Genomic DNA, 18,251 nt, shown 5'->3' on the forward strand with positions numbered 1-18,251 from the left:
AATTATAATATAGGGCACTATATATGTAACACACATACGTCACAGATTTTCTTTTTCTATTAAAAAAATTGTTGCCCAAGCAGCTTACAGTGCATCATTCCTAGAAGAGGCTAACTTTACCAATGAGCCATGTCTAAAAAGCACCTCAGAAATGCAAGTTGTTAAAGGCAGGCTCTTCAGCCTTTAATAAGAGCTTATTTTTTAAATAAGAATTTTATTAAGTTTGAAACAAAGATAAAAACTACAAAAAAGAAAAAAAACTACAAAAAGAAAAAACTAAGAGTGTGAAACAGAAGAAAAAGAATTTTCAAAGATTACATAAAGAAGTGACTTCCGACTTGCAACAAGAATATGTAGCAATTTCCATAATCAATCCCTTACTCTATATCAAACCAAGATCACGTTATTTTAATAATTCATTCCATTAACACATATATAAATCACTAAATGCAATTGTTCCTTCCCATTATATTAAAAAAAACAGTACATAAATCTCTAAATCAACTTCCCTCCCCCTGAAAAAACATTTATTTAATTATTTCCTTCCTTCCACTATTCTGTATACTTCTATCCACTATAATAAAAATCAAATTATAAAAACATATAAATTGTCTACTTTATAATTAATAATACTACAACAACCTTAACCCTATTAAACCTAAAAAAAAAACAATTATTATACCTTATAGATACCTTATAAATCTTAAAAATCAAACAAACCTTTAAAAAAATCCAGTAAGTCTTAATCCAAATCATTAAAGAGAAGTGAAATCATAAAAGCCTCATTGTCAATCCAATTAAACATTCTTAAAATTTTACCCCACTTTGAAATATACTAAGACATTTATATATCTCCATATTACACACAAGGCATTTTTCATACAGAAATCAAACAGCCCAACTGACCCCTTGGAAACTCAGAGTTCTCAACAGAAAACCTCCCACGGAACAGACCCTCTTCTTTCCCATAACATTCCCTCAGAAAATACTTCGTTTGTGATCTGCAATTCAGGCTGTCCCTTTAACCCCTTCAGCACCAGGATGAACTCTTCGCCTGGCATTTCAACAAAGACTGGCAGTAGAAACATCTCAATCTTTGTTATGATCTTCATCTTCTTCCATAACGTCCTCAACCAGATGACACATTTCAAAGCTGATATTTTCCACAGTGTCCCGAATATCTTGCAAAATAACTTGACAGGAATCTGACAAGATCTGTTTGTAGGTCTGCTTAAGCTCATAATGGAACTCTGAGAAAATCTCCTTGAAATCCTTCAGACAGTAGATTATGGCGTCCTATTGCGAAGACAGGAGTTAATGAGTTAATGAAAAGTTTCTGAATGGAATTGAGACAAGAGAGAGTACGCTAACAAGCAGCTCTCAGGGAAAGTGGAGATTCAAAACAGCAGATTCAACATGTAGAAAAATATTAAATCCTTCAAATTCAGTACAAAAATAATAACGGGGAGGCAGTTATTTATTCTCAGTCCTCCTTAGTCTTTAAATGGGAAAACAAGTCAAAACTTAAAAAGATTTTTTAAATTTAGTCCAGAAATAACGATAAGCACCAAGAGAGTCCACTTCTCCTTGCTGTAGAAAGCCTCTCTTAGGGTACATAAACTTTAAAAAATATAAATTGGGTGATTTAGAAATGGGGTGGCTCGACCTAATGTCCCTTTAAGGCTACAGCATGGCTTGGAAATGGTGACATCCCCGCCTCCTGTTGTCTCTTACCAGATGTTGTAAATGCTGTTTGTGATTTTCTGGTTACAAGACGGCGTTCTGGAGAGCAGATGGGATGATTCTGAGTGTTTTCTCTATCGTGAATGTGCTCTTGGGCTTCAGGAAAAAGCCTCCAGTGTCAGTTCTGTCCACAAACCTCACAGACACACAGCTGTTCAGTTGGCCATATTCCCACCGGAAGTCAATAAGAGCTTACTTTTTAAACAATTTTTGGAAAATATTATTTTTAAATTAGAGTAGAACATTTTCTGCATTGGTTCAGCACTTTTCTGCAGCCTTTTGCTGTATAATTTGAAGGCTGCTATGCTGTTTTTTTGTCACTCCTGCTATCTCTACCTTAAAAAAGGTACAGAAAAATATTTCAAAAGTTATTGTAGTAAACCCTTAAAGCTACTTGGATGAAATTTGACGAGCTGAACATCCTCTATAAACTTTCAGCTACTTTCATCCTATTTTTGCCAAAAAATGAAGTAGCTGTAGGCATTTTGATATTTCTCCATTTTAGTCTACAATTTTTTTTTAACAAATTGAATTTCAAATTTCAAATTTGTTTCAATCTAATGTTCATTCAAACCTTGAACAATATATTTGAACTAAATCTTGAATCTTAAATTCAAGTGGAACTTTGGCTGATTCACCCCCCCAGCCCCCCCCCCCTTTTTTTTGCTTCTTCAAAGCGGCTCCAATTCTTCTACTGGCAGACATTTCTTTGGACACTAACAAATATGATGATGTTCTTGAGGTGCTGGTCATCTTCTGTCTGACCCAGGCCATCTCACTGGTTCACCCTATTACTCTGTCTAGTTTGTCATCATTCTTTTCCCTGTATTTCTCTGTAGCCCATGGCAGGCCATTGCTTACATGTCTAATCCTTGAGCTAAATTTATTAGCCTTTCTAAGTGGTTTTTGTCCCATTTCTCCACTGTTCCTTTATAGGACTGATTGCCTGCAATCGATTGTTATTTACATGTTAGACTAAAGTATCCCCAACTCATAGCCTTGTAGTATGAGCTGTTTGTTTCAGGAAATGTTGTCTCTGGCGATCAATCTTGATATTTTTCTTACTGTCTTTCCTGTATCTAATAGCTACATGGAAACCACTGTCTTGGACACTTATGCTCTAAGGATGAGTAAGATTGACTGTGGGCAATGCCCACCTTTTCTATATGCCATCCTAGGGCCATCAACTTTAGCTGAAACCAATTCTGGAGATTGTTTCTCCCTGTGTAACAAATGTGGGCATGCAATGCACTTATCTATGTATGCATGTACTGTAGATGTGTATATACTTGCCAGAAGTTATAATCCGCAAAAGGGCAAAGCCAAAACAAAAAACCAAAAGTATTAATTAAATCAATCATTTCTGATTTAAATTAATTTCCTGTGAATTTAAGGAACTCATTCATAAGATAACTTGATCCCCCTCTGCATATAGCAACTGTTATCTCTTACTGCTTGCACAGACAGAAACCTGTCAAGTCCACACTCACACATCCTCCTCCTTTCTGTCAGCAGAATGGCAAAATGGGGCCGGGGTGGGGGGAGGGAGGGAGGGAGGCTGGGTATGGGGTAAAGAGAAGAGTCAACTGCACTGGGAAAGGAAGGAACAGAAAGGGGAAGACACAGCTGGACTGGGATGAGGGGAAGGGAGAAGGTAGTCAAGGAAGAAAAGAAAAAAGGAAAGAGGAAGCCTGTCCAGGCATTACAAAAAGGATTAAAATTCATTAGACAAGCAGCAGGAATGAACCCAATTGGCTGGGAACAGATAATCTCCAAAGGAGGCTTTCATGCTTTTCAGCTGCAGAGTGTGCAGCTGTTGGCTCCTACTCAGCAATACTTTCCATTCTCAGTGAATATGATATAGCACCCCTTCCCTCTACCACATTCATTGGTAATTATTTGCAAAATGGGTTGCACAAAGTTTGGTCTTCCACGGTTTCAGACCAGGACATAAAAGTGCTTGGCTCCATAGTAACACTGTCTGAAGGATGATCACTTCCTTAGGAGTTTTATAAACTTTGTGTCACTCAGTGAAGCATCTGTCCTGCTTATACGCAGCTCTCTTTTACAGAAGAAAGAGTGGGACTGGGATGAGAGCAAGCTGCTGGTGATGCATGACCCAATCTACAGGTGAGAGTTGTGAGGGAGGAAGGCATGGCAACTGGCAGCAGCACAGTTCACTGTTGGCCTCTGGGAGGAGAAGAGTTAACCACTAGCAGTATGCATATCATAGGCAAGCCTCCAGTGACTTAGACAAGGCTGTTTTTTGCAGAAGGGCCGATTGACGAGGTTTCAAGGAGAAGGTAGAAAGTGCTGGTAGACAGAGCTGATTATCCATTATGTGGGTTTGCCTCTCTTTTCCCAGGTCATTTTGTTCCAGGCTGTATGGCATTTGGACTCTGTACACAGTCCAGAATGAATCCAGGTTGGGACTTAAGACCATGCTGGCACTGGGTAGAGGTTTCTAGGTCTCGATGTGGCAGTGACAGCACTGAGGGGTGGTCCCTGTTTCAGTCTTCTCTTCCCGCCAATCTGCCTTCATGCTTCAGGACATGAGCACTCTACATACAGAAATATTTGTAGGAGGACTAGTAACCTGTGAGGTGAAATTCTGGAATTCGGATTATTTATTTATTTATTTATTTGATAAATTTATTTGCCGCCCATCTCTCCCTCACAGGGGCACTCTGGGCAGTTTACAATAAACCCAATTATAATTCAGATTATAATTCTATCGTGCAGCAACTATAGCCTGCATGACAAAAAATGGCAATTGGTAACTGACTGCATGCATGTTAAGAGTCAATCTGTTCACAGAACAGAAATGGCTAGCATTTTGAAATATTATTCCAGTATTATTCCAGTGTGTTAACCATATTAGCAGATAATAATAGCATATCCTGATTAATAATAAAATATCCTGATTAAAAGAGAAGAGCGCTTAACTAGTAGAGCGAAGGAAAGGAATAAATTGCAAAATGATAGTATTGGAAAGATCTGATCATCTTTGCCAGTATTAATGACAATCAATTAATAAGAACATACCTGGACTTGCCCAGCTTCTCTCTGAGACACTGGCATAATAGCCTGTTTCCCATGTGGTATGTATGCGTGCACATGCAGTTCTACTATTCTTGCAGGATATTTTATGTGTCCCACGATTCCCAGGACCTGAAGATCTTCAGTTATATCGCCCGGGATGGCTCCAGTAACACCTTCCGCTGCAATGTTTTCAAGTCCAAGAAGAAGGTACGTTGCAAGCTGGCAAGATACATGCTTAAGGCCTCTTATTAGATCCCTCTAGCAAACTGAAGCTCCTCATCCCACCCCGGGGATATTGTGCATAGTTTGTATCTCTGCATCTTCTTGGACCCTATTTAGATGGGAATTGTAAACAGGTTTGCAGGGAAAGTATTTTCCTCCCCTTAGGTAGTGGAGAATAGGTGCTGTGGGGAAGGAGCTTTCCTTGCACTTTCTAAACAACATCCTCCTTTATTACCCCAGAAATATATTTGCCCCCATGACCAAGGCAGCAAAGAGCATGATTTAGGTTGCCATCACTTATACACTGTGTTGATGGTACTTGAAACAATGCATTTCCTCCAGCATCTTTCCTCAGCAGCCTGTCAAGTCGCTAACAGAAAGACTTTTCAGTAGAAACAAAGGCACAACTCACAGGTCAAAAAGTGAAAGTGCCTAAGGGGGAGGGAGAGGGAGGACTCATATACTATATGTGGTTGTCTTCTCTCACAGAGCAATGAGTTTAAATCCTCTCCCACTTTTCTTCATGATTAAAAAGTGAAAGTATCCACCCAACTCTTAGCAGATGGGCCAAGACCATCTGTTATCACCACCTAGTGGTGGTGGACCCCTTTTTTTACAGGGAAAGTAGAACTCAAAGTATAAGTCGCTTTACTGGCAGGTAGAGCCGTAGCCTCAACCTCTGCAGAAAACACTCTTTCAACCTGTTGTCTCAACCCTCCTTTCCTAGAAGTCCTCTGAATTTTACGTACTTTGGCCCTGTGTTCCTACTTTGTTATTACTGCTGTTATTACCTGTCTTGTAGGGGTATGGCTTTACCTGGTATCCTCCTGCTTAACTCTGAGGTGTGGGATGGATAGGGATCTTGCATCCTATACCCTTATCAGCAAATAACAACAGAAAGCAGATAAACATGAAATAAATTTTATAACACCCAGGATTATAGTGTCAGGTGTATGATTAGGGAAATCACACACACACACACACCCCACTTTTGGAGGTAATCTTACTCCCTGCGTTGTTAAAAACTACATCGCTAGATGAACGGGGTAAATTGGAGATAATCTAAGAAATGATAGGTAACTTTATTTTTAAAAAGAAAAAAAAATAAAGTAAAAATGTGCTCCATTGCTTTAAATAGTCATATGAAAGCACAGTCAAGGTTGAATAAAAAAAATAGTGCTGCTAAAATCACAGATGGGGATCCCCCATCGAATGCTACAGAGGAGACAATAAGTTTAGGGCTGATCATGGAATGGATCTGCTATTAATATTGGAAACCCTACTGCACAGAGTTTCCAAGGTGCATCAAACATACAATAACTGAGCTTGCATAAATAAACATCAGAAACAAAAACAATAGTGTTAGTTTTTGCTTTACTTCTGTTGATTAGTTTAGCATATTAACATAAAATAAATTCAGATTACACAGAATTGAGTGAGATAGCTCATGGTTGAGAAGGCAGAAATAAAACTCCAAAACAGTCTTAGACAGGTTAGGGAAACTGGTGAAAATAATAAAAGGAAATGTCTGCCCAAGTAAGAGTTCCTTTGAATCAGAAGGTTTCAATTTTACTTGTATCTGTTTTTTAGTTTTCTCAACATTCCAAGCTTAAATCTGGGCCTGAATAATCTTAGTTTTTACCTTCTCTTTATCCCAGCACATCTTCTTGTTTTTATTCCACTCCAGCTCTCTGTTTCAAATAGGCAAGATTTTTGTTTTAACTTGGACCAGGAAGGGTTAGGCAGGAATCTCTTCTTGCTTGTGTGAGCCAGAGCATGTCACTTTCCCTGCTTTGGGGCAAAGGCAATTTGTTTTGGTTGTCTGGGATGAAAGGCTTATACAAGGGCCATTGCTGAGAATTTTGGGAATTGACACCCCCTCATTTGAAAGTTGGTCAGGCTGGAAAACACTGTTCTGTTTCTAGGTTGAAATTACATTACTCTTTAAAAAGCCATTTAAACCTAAATGACACCGTAACTTTTATGACAGATTTTATTTGCTCTCTGAGGATATAATGCAGGAATGGCCATTCCAAAAAATGTATGACTTGTTACATCCTTCATGTCCAAGTGGCAAATTACATGTTACTGCAAAAATGTGTCTAGCTTGTTGTTATTTACTCAAAATTCAGAATAATGTTATATATCTGCCTTCTGATTCAGACAGAAGTTTGTAAATGTGTATCAGGTAAGTCTGCCAAGATGGAATATCTGAAAAAGCTCAGGAGGAGTAGCTTAAAGTTGAAGTGTAGCTTTTGAATCAATGGACTAGTTTGCAAATTTGGAAAGCTCATCTATGATTCTTTCCACATCACTAAACAGCAAGATCCCAAAGTTGGGAGGGAGGATTATAGGAAAATAGGCTCCTTGGGAGTAGATTTGCCCATGTAACTACAGTACTTCTCAACCTCTCTCTTCTATTCCTTGTTCTTTGGGTGTTTAAGAAAATGCATGAACAAACAGATTGAATCAATCCTGATGTAGTTTATACCACCTGAAACTTCAGGATGCTTTTCAATCTATTCAGTGAGTAGTATCCCCATAAATTCAGGGTTTGGAGCTGGATGAAAAATGGGAGCTAGAGTTGGATCACGATAGCCGTCCCAAGGTGAAACTTTTGGATATCATTATTCCAAGATGACATCTCCCAGTAACTACAAGTAGATGTCAGATATGACTGGGAAAAGTCTAGAACTTTGTAGAATCTCTTTCCATCTACTAAAGTCCAAACAGTCAAGAGCAGCAGCTCAGTATCATTGCCTTTGAGTTATGTATGTTAGAACCCATTATCACTACAAAGTCTCACACCAGCTTTCTTGCTCACAATGATATTTCATGATATTGGAAGCTGCTGGTGATTCAGCAGAACTAACAAAGAAATACGTCTCCTATTCAGATCCAGGCATAGATTTTCTAGTAATCTGACATTATTGTTCTGCTTCATACAGCAGACTAGCTACCCTCCTACATTCAAGAGGAAAATCAAAATTTGCATTTCCAGCAAATTTTTGATGTTCTCATTGTCTGCACTGTTTGAGGTTACTTAAAGAACTGAAGCAACAGTGCTCACTCCATCCTCTGCTATTTTAACAGAGTATCCTAGACTCTGCATTTATGAGGGCTACTCCCAATATCATAAGAGAAAAGGTGCTGAGGCAAATGCCTTCTGGGCTTGATTCCACTAATTTTGGATTATGTTATATCATAGCAAGGGCTTGTTCCATGTTAATCCTCTGTTTTCTGCTTTTGAGATACCAGCAGCTTAGCAGACAAGATAAAAATGAATCACTTGCCATAGCATCAGAATCTGGGACAAAGAATTGCATTCCTAGGGAAGAGTGAGCAAGGACCTATCTTGGAAACAAGTATGTCCTTAGGAGGAGGTCAGTTTGATTTGTTGAGACAATGTGTTAGACAGTAGCTACAGAGATCAGAGGAAACCAAAGTTTTAGGAGGATATGTAAAAAAATGGATTTTCACTGATCTTGATATTGTTCCTAGCTGTAACGAGATTACTGGTATTCTACCTAGCTGAATATTAAGAGAAGGCATGGGACTTTTTTCCTCAGGAATAGCTGTAGCCTTGGTCTTCGGAGGGGATGTTCTTTATTGCCCTTTTCCTCTCTACTTTGCAGAGTCAGGCCATGCGAATTGTCCGAACAGTGGGGCAAGCGTTTGAAGTCTGCCATAAGTTGAGCCTTCAGCATACCCAGCAGAATGCTGATGGCCAAGAAGACAGCCACAGTGAGAAGGGCAGTGAGGATTTGGAGGCACCAGGTAAAAAGGCAACAATGATGGGAAAGGCACTGGCTTTGTAGGAACAGGGGACTGAAGTTCCAAAGAGATAGAAAAAGAGGTGGCAAAATTATATTTGAGTGAAGAATGGGCCCAATGACTTGCCCAAAGCAGGTTGAGAAATGTTCTCACCCCTTGCATGAAGAACTGAAAGAGTGTGTGGAACCATTCTTTCTCTGGTGGGCCCGCTGGGACTTCACTTTTGCCTGTCCTTAGCCTGAGAATGTTTCAAAAGCATCCTGCCATTTTCTATCAAGATTTATCTTGTTAGCCTGAATCAGCCTGCTCAGGATGTTAGGATCTTATCTTAGGGCCTGCCTAGATTGCTGTCATAATTTTTGCTACTGATCATTTCTCACAGCTTGTGGTCTGGCTGAACCTGAACCTGTCAACACTACTGAGGAAACAGATATTGATGCTGTGGACATCAGACAGCCAGGGAGTGATCACTTGGAGTTCAACAGGGGGGTGACAGACCTTGACGCCGTTGGTAAAGAGACGTCTGGCCTACTTTGCAGCAAGGTATATTTATCCTTGTCAGTGTTGCTTATGTGCAAAGAATGCAGCTCTAGGAAGAGTTCCTAAATAGCTCTGCCTTTCATAGAATCAAGAGTTGGAAAAGTCTGAATGATACCTGGTCCACCATATCCATGCCTGTCAGGAACCAGGCCAAGAACCATGCTGAGCCGATATCTCCAACTGTAGTTCTTTATTGTTCTTGCCATATAGACAGTATTTATTTATTTATTTATTTGTCTATCTATCTATCTATCAATCAATCAAATTTTTCACCACCCATCTCCTCTGAACAGAGGGACTCTGGGCGGTTTACAGCATAAAACAATAACTATACAATAAAATTCCAGTATAAAATATAGACTAAAATGGTTTTAAAAACTACCAAATATAATAAACTCCTGATGGCTATGGTCTCATTCAATCCTTGCGTAGGAGGGGCACTTCAAGGCACTAGCCAACCCCAAGTATGATTATTCTCCTCCCTGCCCCAAGCCCAATGACAGAGCCAGGTCTTCAATTCCCTCTGGAGGCTAGGAGTGATGGGGCTAATCTCACCTCCAGGGTCAAGATGTTCCAGAGGGCGGGCACCACTGCAGAGAAGGCCCGCCTCCTGGACCCCGCCAGATGGAATTCTCTTATTGACGGGGTCCGCAGCATGCCCTCTCTGCATGACTGGGTGGGACGGGCTGATGAAGCAGGGAAAAGGCGGTCCCTTAGGTAACCCGGTCCCATGCCATGTAGGGCTTTAAAGGTGATAACCAACAGCTTGAATTGGACCCGGAAGCAAACTGGTATCCAGTGCAGCTCGTGAAGCAAAGGTGTTATATGTGCCCTTCTAGGGGCACCAAAAATAGCCCACGCAGCCGCATTCTGGACCAGCTGAAACTTCCAGATACTCTTCAAGGGTAGCCCCATGTAGAGCACATTGCAATAGTCTATATGGGAGATAACAAGGGCATGAGTGACTGTCTGAAGGGCCTCCTGATCCAGGAAATCTTGCCAGACTAAAGCTACTCAACTAACCTAAGGGAAAATAACCCAGAAGGGCTCTAGGGCAGAGCTACCCTGAACCTCTTAACATTCCCACCAACAATGTCCAGGTTGCGAAGCCTCTTATCTGTCTGGAATGCGTTCCCTCCCTGGGAACCAGCAGCAGTGCTGGAATCCACCACAATGCCCTACTTCCAGAACCCTAAGGCTACCTTCCAGAGCATACTCCATCCTACTCCTAAAGTAAAAATCATCAGGAAAACAAATCAAATGAAACTCTTAGGTTCTTGAATTGAAAAATTGATTTTTTTTCTTTTTCTTATATCACTCATGGGAAATATATCATTTCATTCATGGTAATTATTCATTCATATCATTTCATTCATGGGAAGTAAGGGAAATATACCATTCATGGGAAATAAATCAACCCCACTCAGTAGAGCCTTTCCCAAGGGAATGTTATTGTGATACATATCAACCCTTTCCCACTGTTCTCAGCAAACAGTCTCTGTTCTTGATGCAACAAGACATATGAAAACTATGTTCTTCATAAGCCCAGCAAATAGGAAGGCCCAGGTCTTTCCTGTTTCACTGCCAAATGACTACCCCTTCTCCATCTCCTCCTCTTCCTCTTCAGTTTGATACTGGCATGAAACAATGGCATTTAAAGGCTCTGATGTTCAGGTGGCTACATACATAGATGACAAACTACCAGATACTGTCCATATTAGCCAGAATGAGTAGGATCAGATCCTCTTGGATCAGGATCTCTCTGCATTGCCATGGTTGATGCTGTTTCTTTTTCTATTGGGCAAAGAGAAAAGAGGGCATGGATGGTTTCCCCCAAACCACAGTGGATGAGCAGTCTTATCCTGGTTGGCTGTGTTTGCTGAGCACTGGAACCTCTGTGGTCTCCTTTCTAAGGCGGAGTGTTATGGTACTTTGGTTCTGCCACTGTAGCTCCTTTCTTCCTGTTGAGTGGGGAAGGATTGTGTTTATGTGAAATAAAAGGTGTATACTGGGTATGGAGCAATCTGAATTGAATCCTGCATTGATCCCTGTATCTGCTTTGTTTTTTAGGACTTGGTTCATAAAGAGAATGTTCTCATGGCTTCTCCTAAAATGCTTCTCCCTTCTTCTGCCCAGTTGCCTGAGCCGGCGGTTCCTCTCTCTGCTCACCACCAAATGCAGTTTCTGCAACAGCTTTTGCAGCAGCAGCAGCAACAGACTCAGTTTGCTGTGGCTCAGGTTATTATCTATTTTGCAGGATAATTGAAGAGAAATCCTATGTAGTACAAATAATCTGAACCATGGCAGTGCATGAAATGTTCCAAACTGAGCTCAATTAATAGCAAAGAAGCCAGTTGCCTGTTCAGTTGCAGCCCTTTAGCTAAGAAATAGCAAAGATTTAAAGGAATAGAAACCTGGACTGGTACTTTCAATGCCAACTTCATTGCATAGCTTTCATGGAATATCCTTATCTTTGGTGCCAGACTTTTAATGAAAATTTAAGGACCTTTGGTGGCTGATGAGAAATACAGCATGCTTTGTCTCCATTTGTTTTCTTACTTATGAACTGCTCCTTTGGCAGTTCCACTGGAGACTGATAGCATTCTGAACGTTGTTTTTATTCTTAAGCCAACTTCTCGGTTTCTTTTTAGTATCTAAGGGCTCTGCAAAGCATTTGGTGGGTTGGATCTACTCCTCACTCTTCTGCAGGCCCAGGAGACACTTTCACCTGCTACCTCAAGGGAGGTAATCTTGAAGGAGTAACATTTATCCTCAATACATGCCTATATTCAGAGTGTAGAGTTCTGTCAGAAAGAGAGATCTTCCTTGCTGTCGACTTCTTCTCACTGCAACTGCTTATAACTGTGTGCTTTTTGTCTCTGTTCTGCAGGTACATTTGCTGAAGGACCAGCTGGCCACAGAGGCAGCTGCCCGCCTTGAGGCCCAGGCCCGAGTACACCAGCTCCTGCTTCAGAATAAGGACCTTCTCCAGCATATATCACTTCTGGTAAAGCAGGTGCAGGAACTGGAGGCAAAACTGCTGGGATCCAACACCAGTAAGAGCTCTTCTTCCCCCTGTCTACGGGAATCATTTCTATTCCTGTTTGGGTTTTGAATCCAGAACATACTTTCCATTTGATGATGATAGCTTGTCTTTCAATGCTCTATTTTTCTTCACAGTGACACAGTCAGGAACAATGTTATGATGGCGTTTGGCCTAGAATGCACAATCTCTTTATGTGCTTTTCTTGTTGCTTAAATCCATTTAGAAAGCAATAATAAAAATGCAAATAAAACCAAATCAACCTCCACAAAATCCAGTAATCAAGTAGAATGCTTGGAAAAAGACTTCATATAAAAGTCAAACCAAAGAACTAAATCTTGCAGCCCTTACAGGAAGAAGTCAAACAAGTAATCCACTGGCATGGATTTTGCTTTGTGGTTCTCAGATTCAGTTACAGCACCTCCAGCTAAAATTACACAGAATAAGATGGTGTCCAACCATAACATCATGTTGGATGAATGTGGAGACCTGGAGACTATTACTGAGATCTGGTTGGGCAGTGATGGGAATGTGGCCCTATTGGAAATCTGCGCTCCCAGGTTTCAGGTCCTGCAGTAACTGCAACACCAAGCTTGGAGTGATCATGATCATATGTGGAACCTTCACAGAGGCTAGGAACACTAGCTTGGACATGACTGGGAGTGAGTGCCTGTTTGTGAAACTGGGCATCATTTTTCACATGGTTGCACTTCACTTACAGAAGTGGTTTATAACTTCAGGCAGCTCCTAAACATACAGCTCCAGCTTAAATAACAGGTGGAAGTTGTGCCCAGGGGGCTTTGCCAGGCTTCAACTGGTGCCCCAATTACAAACCACTGGGACAAGTGATGTAATTCACTCCCTGGTTGCAACTTCATTAGAATTTCCTTGTAATCTGTAATATTAATTTGAAACATCTAATGCCCCTTTTTTTGCCAAGTCTTTGGGGCAAAGAAAGAGCAATTTGTAGCAGACCAGTGCCATCCTATGATTGATGTCAGCCCTTCAAGGTAGGCCAGGTCAGGCAATAGATACCACGTGAACTACTGCAATTCTTCTTTATTGATATAGGTTAACAGAGTTTGAAAGCCTGACAGCGTTTCTCCTTTCCTCCCCCTTGTACCAAACAGAGTCAAAGTGAGGTAATACTGAGTTTTTTCCAGGCTAAGTTCATGTTTTCCTAACCGCTGCTACATATTTTCTTCAAGGCCATCTCTGTACTCCTCTATAGCAGTCAGGGTAGATACTGTTGGGTTACACAGACCACCAGAATGATTCAGCATAAGACAACTTTATCTGTGTCTTCTGATTCTAGGTGGACCACTGTCACATCTGACTTAACCAACCCTTTTCATCTAAAAGAGAAACATCCAAAAGTCCTTTCAGAGATTCCTCTAGTAATCCTATCAAATTATATTTCATTCCCCCCAAAATTCTTACAGATACTTTATTTAACCATACTTTCCCAAATTTACTTTACACAAAATTATGTGCCTGTATGAAATTTATTACCAACACTCTTAAGTAATTTACTATCAGAAATGTTCTTCCTTTGAACATTCCTATGAAAGCTTTATCTGAACAGGGTCTTTCAAAATTCAGTTGCAGCTGTAATAAGTGACCGGTTCTGTTTTATGAAAGAAGCATTGGGACGTTTTGGCCAAGAAGGCCCACCTGATATACTGTAGAGGGAGGGTGATTATGCAGGCAGCAAAGTAGATGGATGCACATGACATATGTGGGTAAGGTGGGCGTTGGGGGGAAAGGGACTGGGTTGGGTTTGTTTGTTTGTTTTGCTTTCTTAAGTATACAGTATTTTTATTTTATGAGATTCATTAGTGTTTTTATGGCAAGAAGTGATGCTGTCAGTTTTCAGCAATCATGGCATATAGCTGGAGGCCTGAAAAAAATAGGATTTCATGGTTGTGGTCCTCGAGTTGCATGCTGCACATCCCTGGACTACAGGTTCCTTAGTGTTTCAAAATCTACTGTCATTGAAGCAGGATGGAGTTTGTTTTCACAGATATGAATTAGACATTAAGCTGCTGAAGAGCAAACTTTTCTCCTCTAGACATGAACATTTTAATCACTATTCTCCTAAATTGTATGTGGATTGCACTCAATATAATTTGGTAACAACTTTCAAAGGCCTCTGGGTGCTGCACCCAAATCTTCTGGAAATTGAATGCCACCCTGGGGCCCCAGATTTTGCATCTGTATCATCCTGCTTCTGCCCAAAATGAAGCACCTCCTCTGCCTTGATGACTTCATTCCACTGCTTGTCTCATTCTACTTTTATCTGTGTCAGCTTAAAATGGTACTATTCCCAACATCAGATCTGCACCTAGTACCGATTTCTGAACCATTTACCAATCTCTGAACCATTTACCAATCATGCTGTTGGTGTCAGGGCTTTGTACCTAGCATAGCAATGAAATTCTCTGTCCTTTCACATTCAAGCAGACACAAGAAAGTTGGCTAAGAAAATTTACTGCAATGTATTAGGAAGAAGTTTTCCATCCAACAGCATCCTGGTTTCTTTGTATGTACAGTATATCTCCAGGTTTAAATCCTGGGCTTTTTCTTCCTGCCTTTTTGAGTCAACAGCCACAATTGTAGCTGTTCATTTCCTGAATTTGAAGGCTTTTGCTCTCTGTCTTTGTTTACAAATGACATTCTCTAGCATAACCAGCTAGAGTTGCTGGGAGTTGGGTGACATATAAATTTAATAACTGATTCCCACATCATCTTTTACAGTTGGTGACCAGCAACTAGTTTCACCTAGCAAAGATCTTTAGTTTTAGGTTGCACTCTTGGCTATGCATCATGGGGAGTGCAGTCCAACACATCTGGAAGGTGACGCTGAAGAAGGTTGCTCTAGAGATAGAACTGTCCCTACCCATAAATATTACCTCAGTGTTGAAGGTGTTGAGCACTCTTGGGTGCTCTCTTTCTATGGTTTAAGTGCTTTGGGTATTTGTAGGCTCTTGGAACTCCTTTATGCCTTTTCATTTAGACATCCATCTCCTCATATTATTTTATGGCTACTTACAGATGGGTTCTTATTTTATGGTATTCAACATTCTGTCACTTTAACCTATCCAAAGCATTGCTGTGAGGATATAATGGGTGGGACAGCTTAGCCCTGAAATCCTTGAAATTAAAAGAGAATGAGAGTACAAAATGGGGGGGAAAGCCCACTGTTACTTGCCAATCCATATGCCAATGTATGAGACATGTCTGGTGAGTTAACAGCATGTTCTTATGAAATCATGTAACTGTTGGAGAACTCACAGTTGCCTGGTTTCTAGGCCAACACCTTCTCCATGACACCAAACTGGCTCACAAGATTCTTTTGTTTTGCAGACTTTTGTGTGATGGTTGGAGCTGTATGATCCACTTTCATTCAACTGTATTCTCTTCCTTGACATTCTGGATTGGTGTTTGCTGTCTCAGGAGACAAATCTGTGTGCTGGTGTTTTCTCTTCACATATTGTCTCTTTAAAGGTCTTCAGAGTTTAGGCATGAAGCCAGCTCCTGTAGTGATACCTCAATTCATGGCTATACTGTTCAAGTTTGTGTGTTCTTTGCCTACTATAGAATGGTGTTTCTTCTGAATACTGCCTTAGCGTGCCATGGCAATGAAGCTCTGCCCAAGGCATAATAAATCACAATTTCATCATGAAAAAAGTCTTCCATTCAGATGGCACTTTCTGTCAAAAAAAGTGCTATTAGCTTCCCTTTGGTTCAGATATCCTATAATATCTTCCTCACAAGACCATAAAGAAGAAGGATTGTACACTCTTGAGTTGAATTGCATAAATAAGGCTGCCTTCTTCCTATCCTCGCCTATCCTTTTTCTATATGAAAAAGGTTTGTTTCTATGATACCATGGAGCTCCATGCAGAGGGAGAAAGATTTAGAGATTAGGACCTATTCCATTATAGGTATGGTGACTTCTGTGGCTTTACCAAAGGTGCCTCATTAACCACATCCCTAACTTTGTGAAATATTGCTATTCCCACAGTGAGATTGCTTGGTCTAGCAGATTGCTCTTTGACTATAAACACCATCCTTTAGGTATGTCCCATAGTCAATGGGGCACGGAGTGTGTCCACCCTGTCTGATTTTATGGGTCGGACAGATACAATTGGAGAAAGGTAGTCCTGTAAATACCAGACCCCAATCCATATGGGATTTTATAGATGACAACTAGCACCTTGAATTGCACCAGAAACCCACTAGTAACCAGTGCAGCTCGCAGAATGGAAGTATATCGCAAGTATATTATGATGCACCCAAAACTGTTTTTGCAGCCATATTCTGGACCAGCTGTATATGCTGAGTGGTCTTCAAGGGCAGCACAGATTAACTGCAACAGAATAATAGTTCTCTTAGATGGTGAGTGAGCCATCTTCTCTCACATAAACATAGCAGAGGTGATTGATCTGATGCTCCATTTTCTCTTCCTGTCTTGTCTTGCAGTGGGCTCTCAAGACAGCTTGTTGGAAATCACCTACCGATCAGGTGCCCTGCCTGTTCTGTGTGATCCTGCCACCCCTATGCCTGAGGACACCCACTTGCTCCAGCTCGACCACAGCTTCTCCAGTGTTTCCAGTTCTCTGGGCAGCCCTTTAGGTAGGAGTGACTGTTTGGTGAAGCTAGAATGCTTCCATTTCCTTCCTAGTATGGACCCTCCTTTGGGCAGCCTGGAGCTCATCAAATTCCGTGAGTCTGGTATTGCCTCTGAGTATGAATCCAACATGGATGAGAGTGAGGAGTGGGACTCATGGGCCCAAGAGGAGCCACGTCGCCTGCTCAATGTCCTGGAAAAGCAGGGGCTGGGAGATAGCCTGGAAGATGAGGTTGCCGTATGAAAGGAAGATGAAGTGTCTCAGGTCTGATGATATCTGAAATGATGTTTGCATTTCCTTTAAAAAGGTCTCAGCGAGCCTGTCTTTTATATTTCTGTTCTCTATGTCTGGGTACAGATTCTTCCTGTGAAAAAGAGTGAGTCTTTTTGGGAACAAAGGTTGAATTATAGTTCCCAGTCCACACAGTTAGGCCTACTGAAAACCTACTCTTTTTTCTATTGACAGAACAAATATTACCCAAGATGTCCCAAGGCCCCTGGACTTGCATCACTTTAGAGTGTTGGAATCTGAAGAATCTTAGCTTTCTTTTAGAAAAGCAGTTTTGAAGGTGAAAGGATAGTATGGAAAGTGTATCCACATTTGCCTAGTTTGCAAAATGCCATTAAGGGAAGAGAACATTTTGTATAGAATGTGTTTGACTTTGGCACAGAACTGCATTATTTGCATTGTGTTGCTTTCTGTGGGTAGAATATATACAGTCCTGCTCTTAGCCAAAACTTTCCAACTTTCTGCCTTTCCTGTTTAAGACCCCCTATTTAGTCTTCAGACAGGACCAGTAACTGCCTTATGTTTGGGTAAGTTGAAGAAAATGGTTCAGCTTTGAACCAATTGTGTGTAGAGAAATTGTTTAACATGACATGTTCTTTTGGAATTCGAGCCTGGTCATTCATGGATACATTCTAGAAAAGGCTTCCCCAATCCCAAAAGAACAGCTATAGTATTTTGTCTTTGGAATGGCATCTTAAAGTTAAGTCCCTGTCAGGGCAGCTTCTCCTTGGTCCATCCCAAGCAAATGCAAGCTATATGGCTGGCTTGACAGCTCAGTAAGCCATCACATGATTTGCTTGGTTTTGGCTTAACATGTTGTGTAAACACATCTGTTGTCTTTCATTCACCAACAAAATGGTGGCTTGCTGCAGTGCATGAGCCCAGCCTGTGTCTTTGATATAAACAGGTGAGCTGGGCCAATCACAAATGTCTTCTCAACACGATAGATTCCCTCTCATATAACT

At 40.8% G+C, this 18,251-nt stretch overlaps 1 protein-coding gene across 1 annotated transcript in view; it reads left to right on the forward strand.

Annotated features, from left to right (window-relative positions):
- Positions 1 to 17,586, forward strand: part of NOS1AP (nitric oxide synthase 1 adaptor protein) — a 42,647-nt gene extending 25,061 nt beyond the window's left edge. The window contains exons 4-10 of the mRNA XM_063298567.1: positions 3,815 to 3,873; positions 4,884 to 4,992; positions 8,643 to 8,784; positions 9,164 to 9,324; positions 11,392 to 11,559; positions 12,212 to 12,377; positions 16,850 to 17,586. Coding sequence (XP_063154637.1) covers positions 3,815 to 3,873; positions 4,884 to 4,992; positions 8,643 to 8,784; positions 9,164 to 9,324; positions 11,392 to 11,559; positions 12,212 to 12,377; positions 16,850 to 17,241 — 1,197 coding nt within the window. The 3' untranslated portion in view covers positions 17,242 to 17,586. The remainder of the gene's footprint in view (positions 1 to 3,814; positions 3,874 to 4,883; positions 4,993 to 8,642; positions 8,785 to 9,163; positions 9,325 to 11,391; positions 11,560 to 12,211; positions 12,378 to 16,849) is intronic.
- The last annotated feature ends 665 nt before the right edge of the window (positions 17,587 to 18,251 follow it).

The sequence above is a fragment of the Candoia aspera genome, chromosome 3, assembly GCF_035149785.1.
Source record: "Candoia aspera isolate rCanAsp1 chromosome 3, rCanAsp1.hap2, whole genome shotgun sequence".
In the NCBI taxonomy this organism is placed as follows: domain Eukaryota; kingdom Metazoa; phylum Chordata; class Lepidosauria; order Squamata; family Boidae; genus Candoia; species Candoia aspera.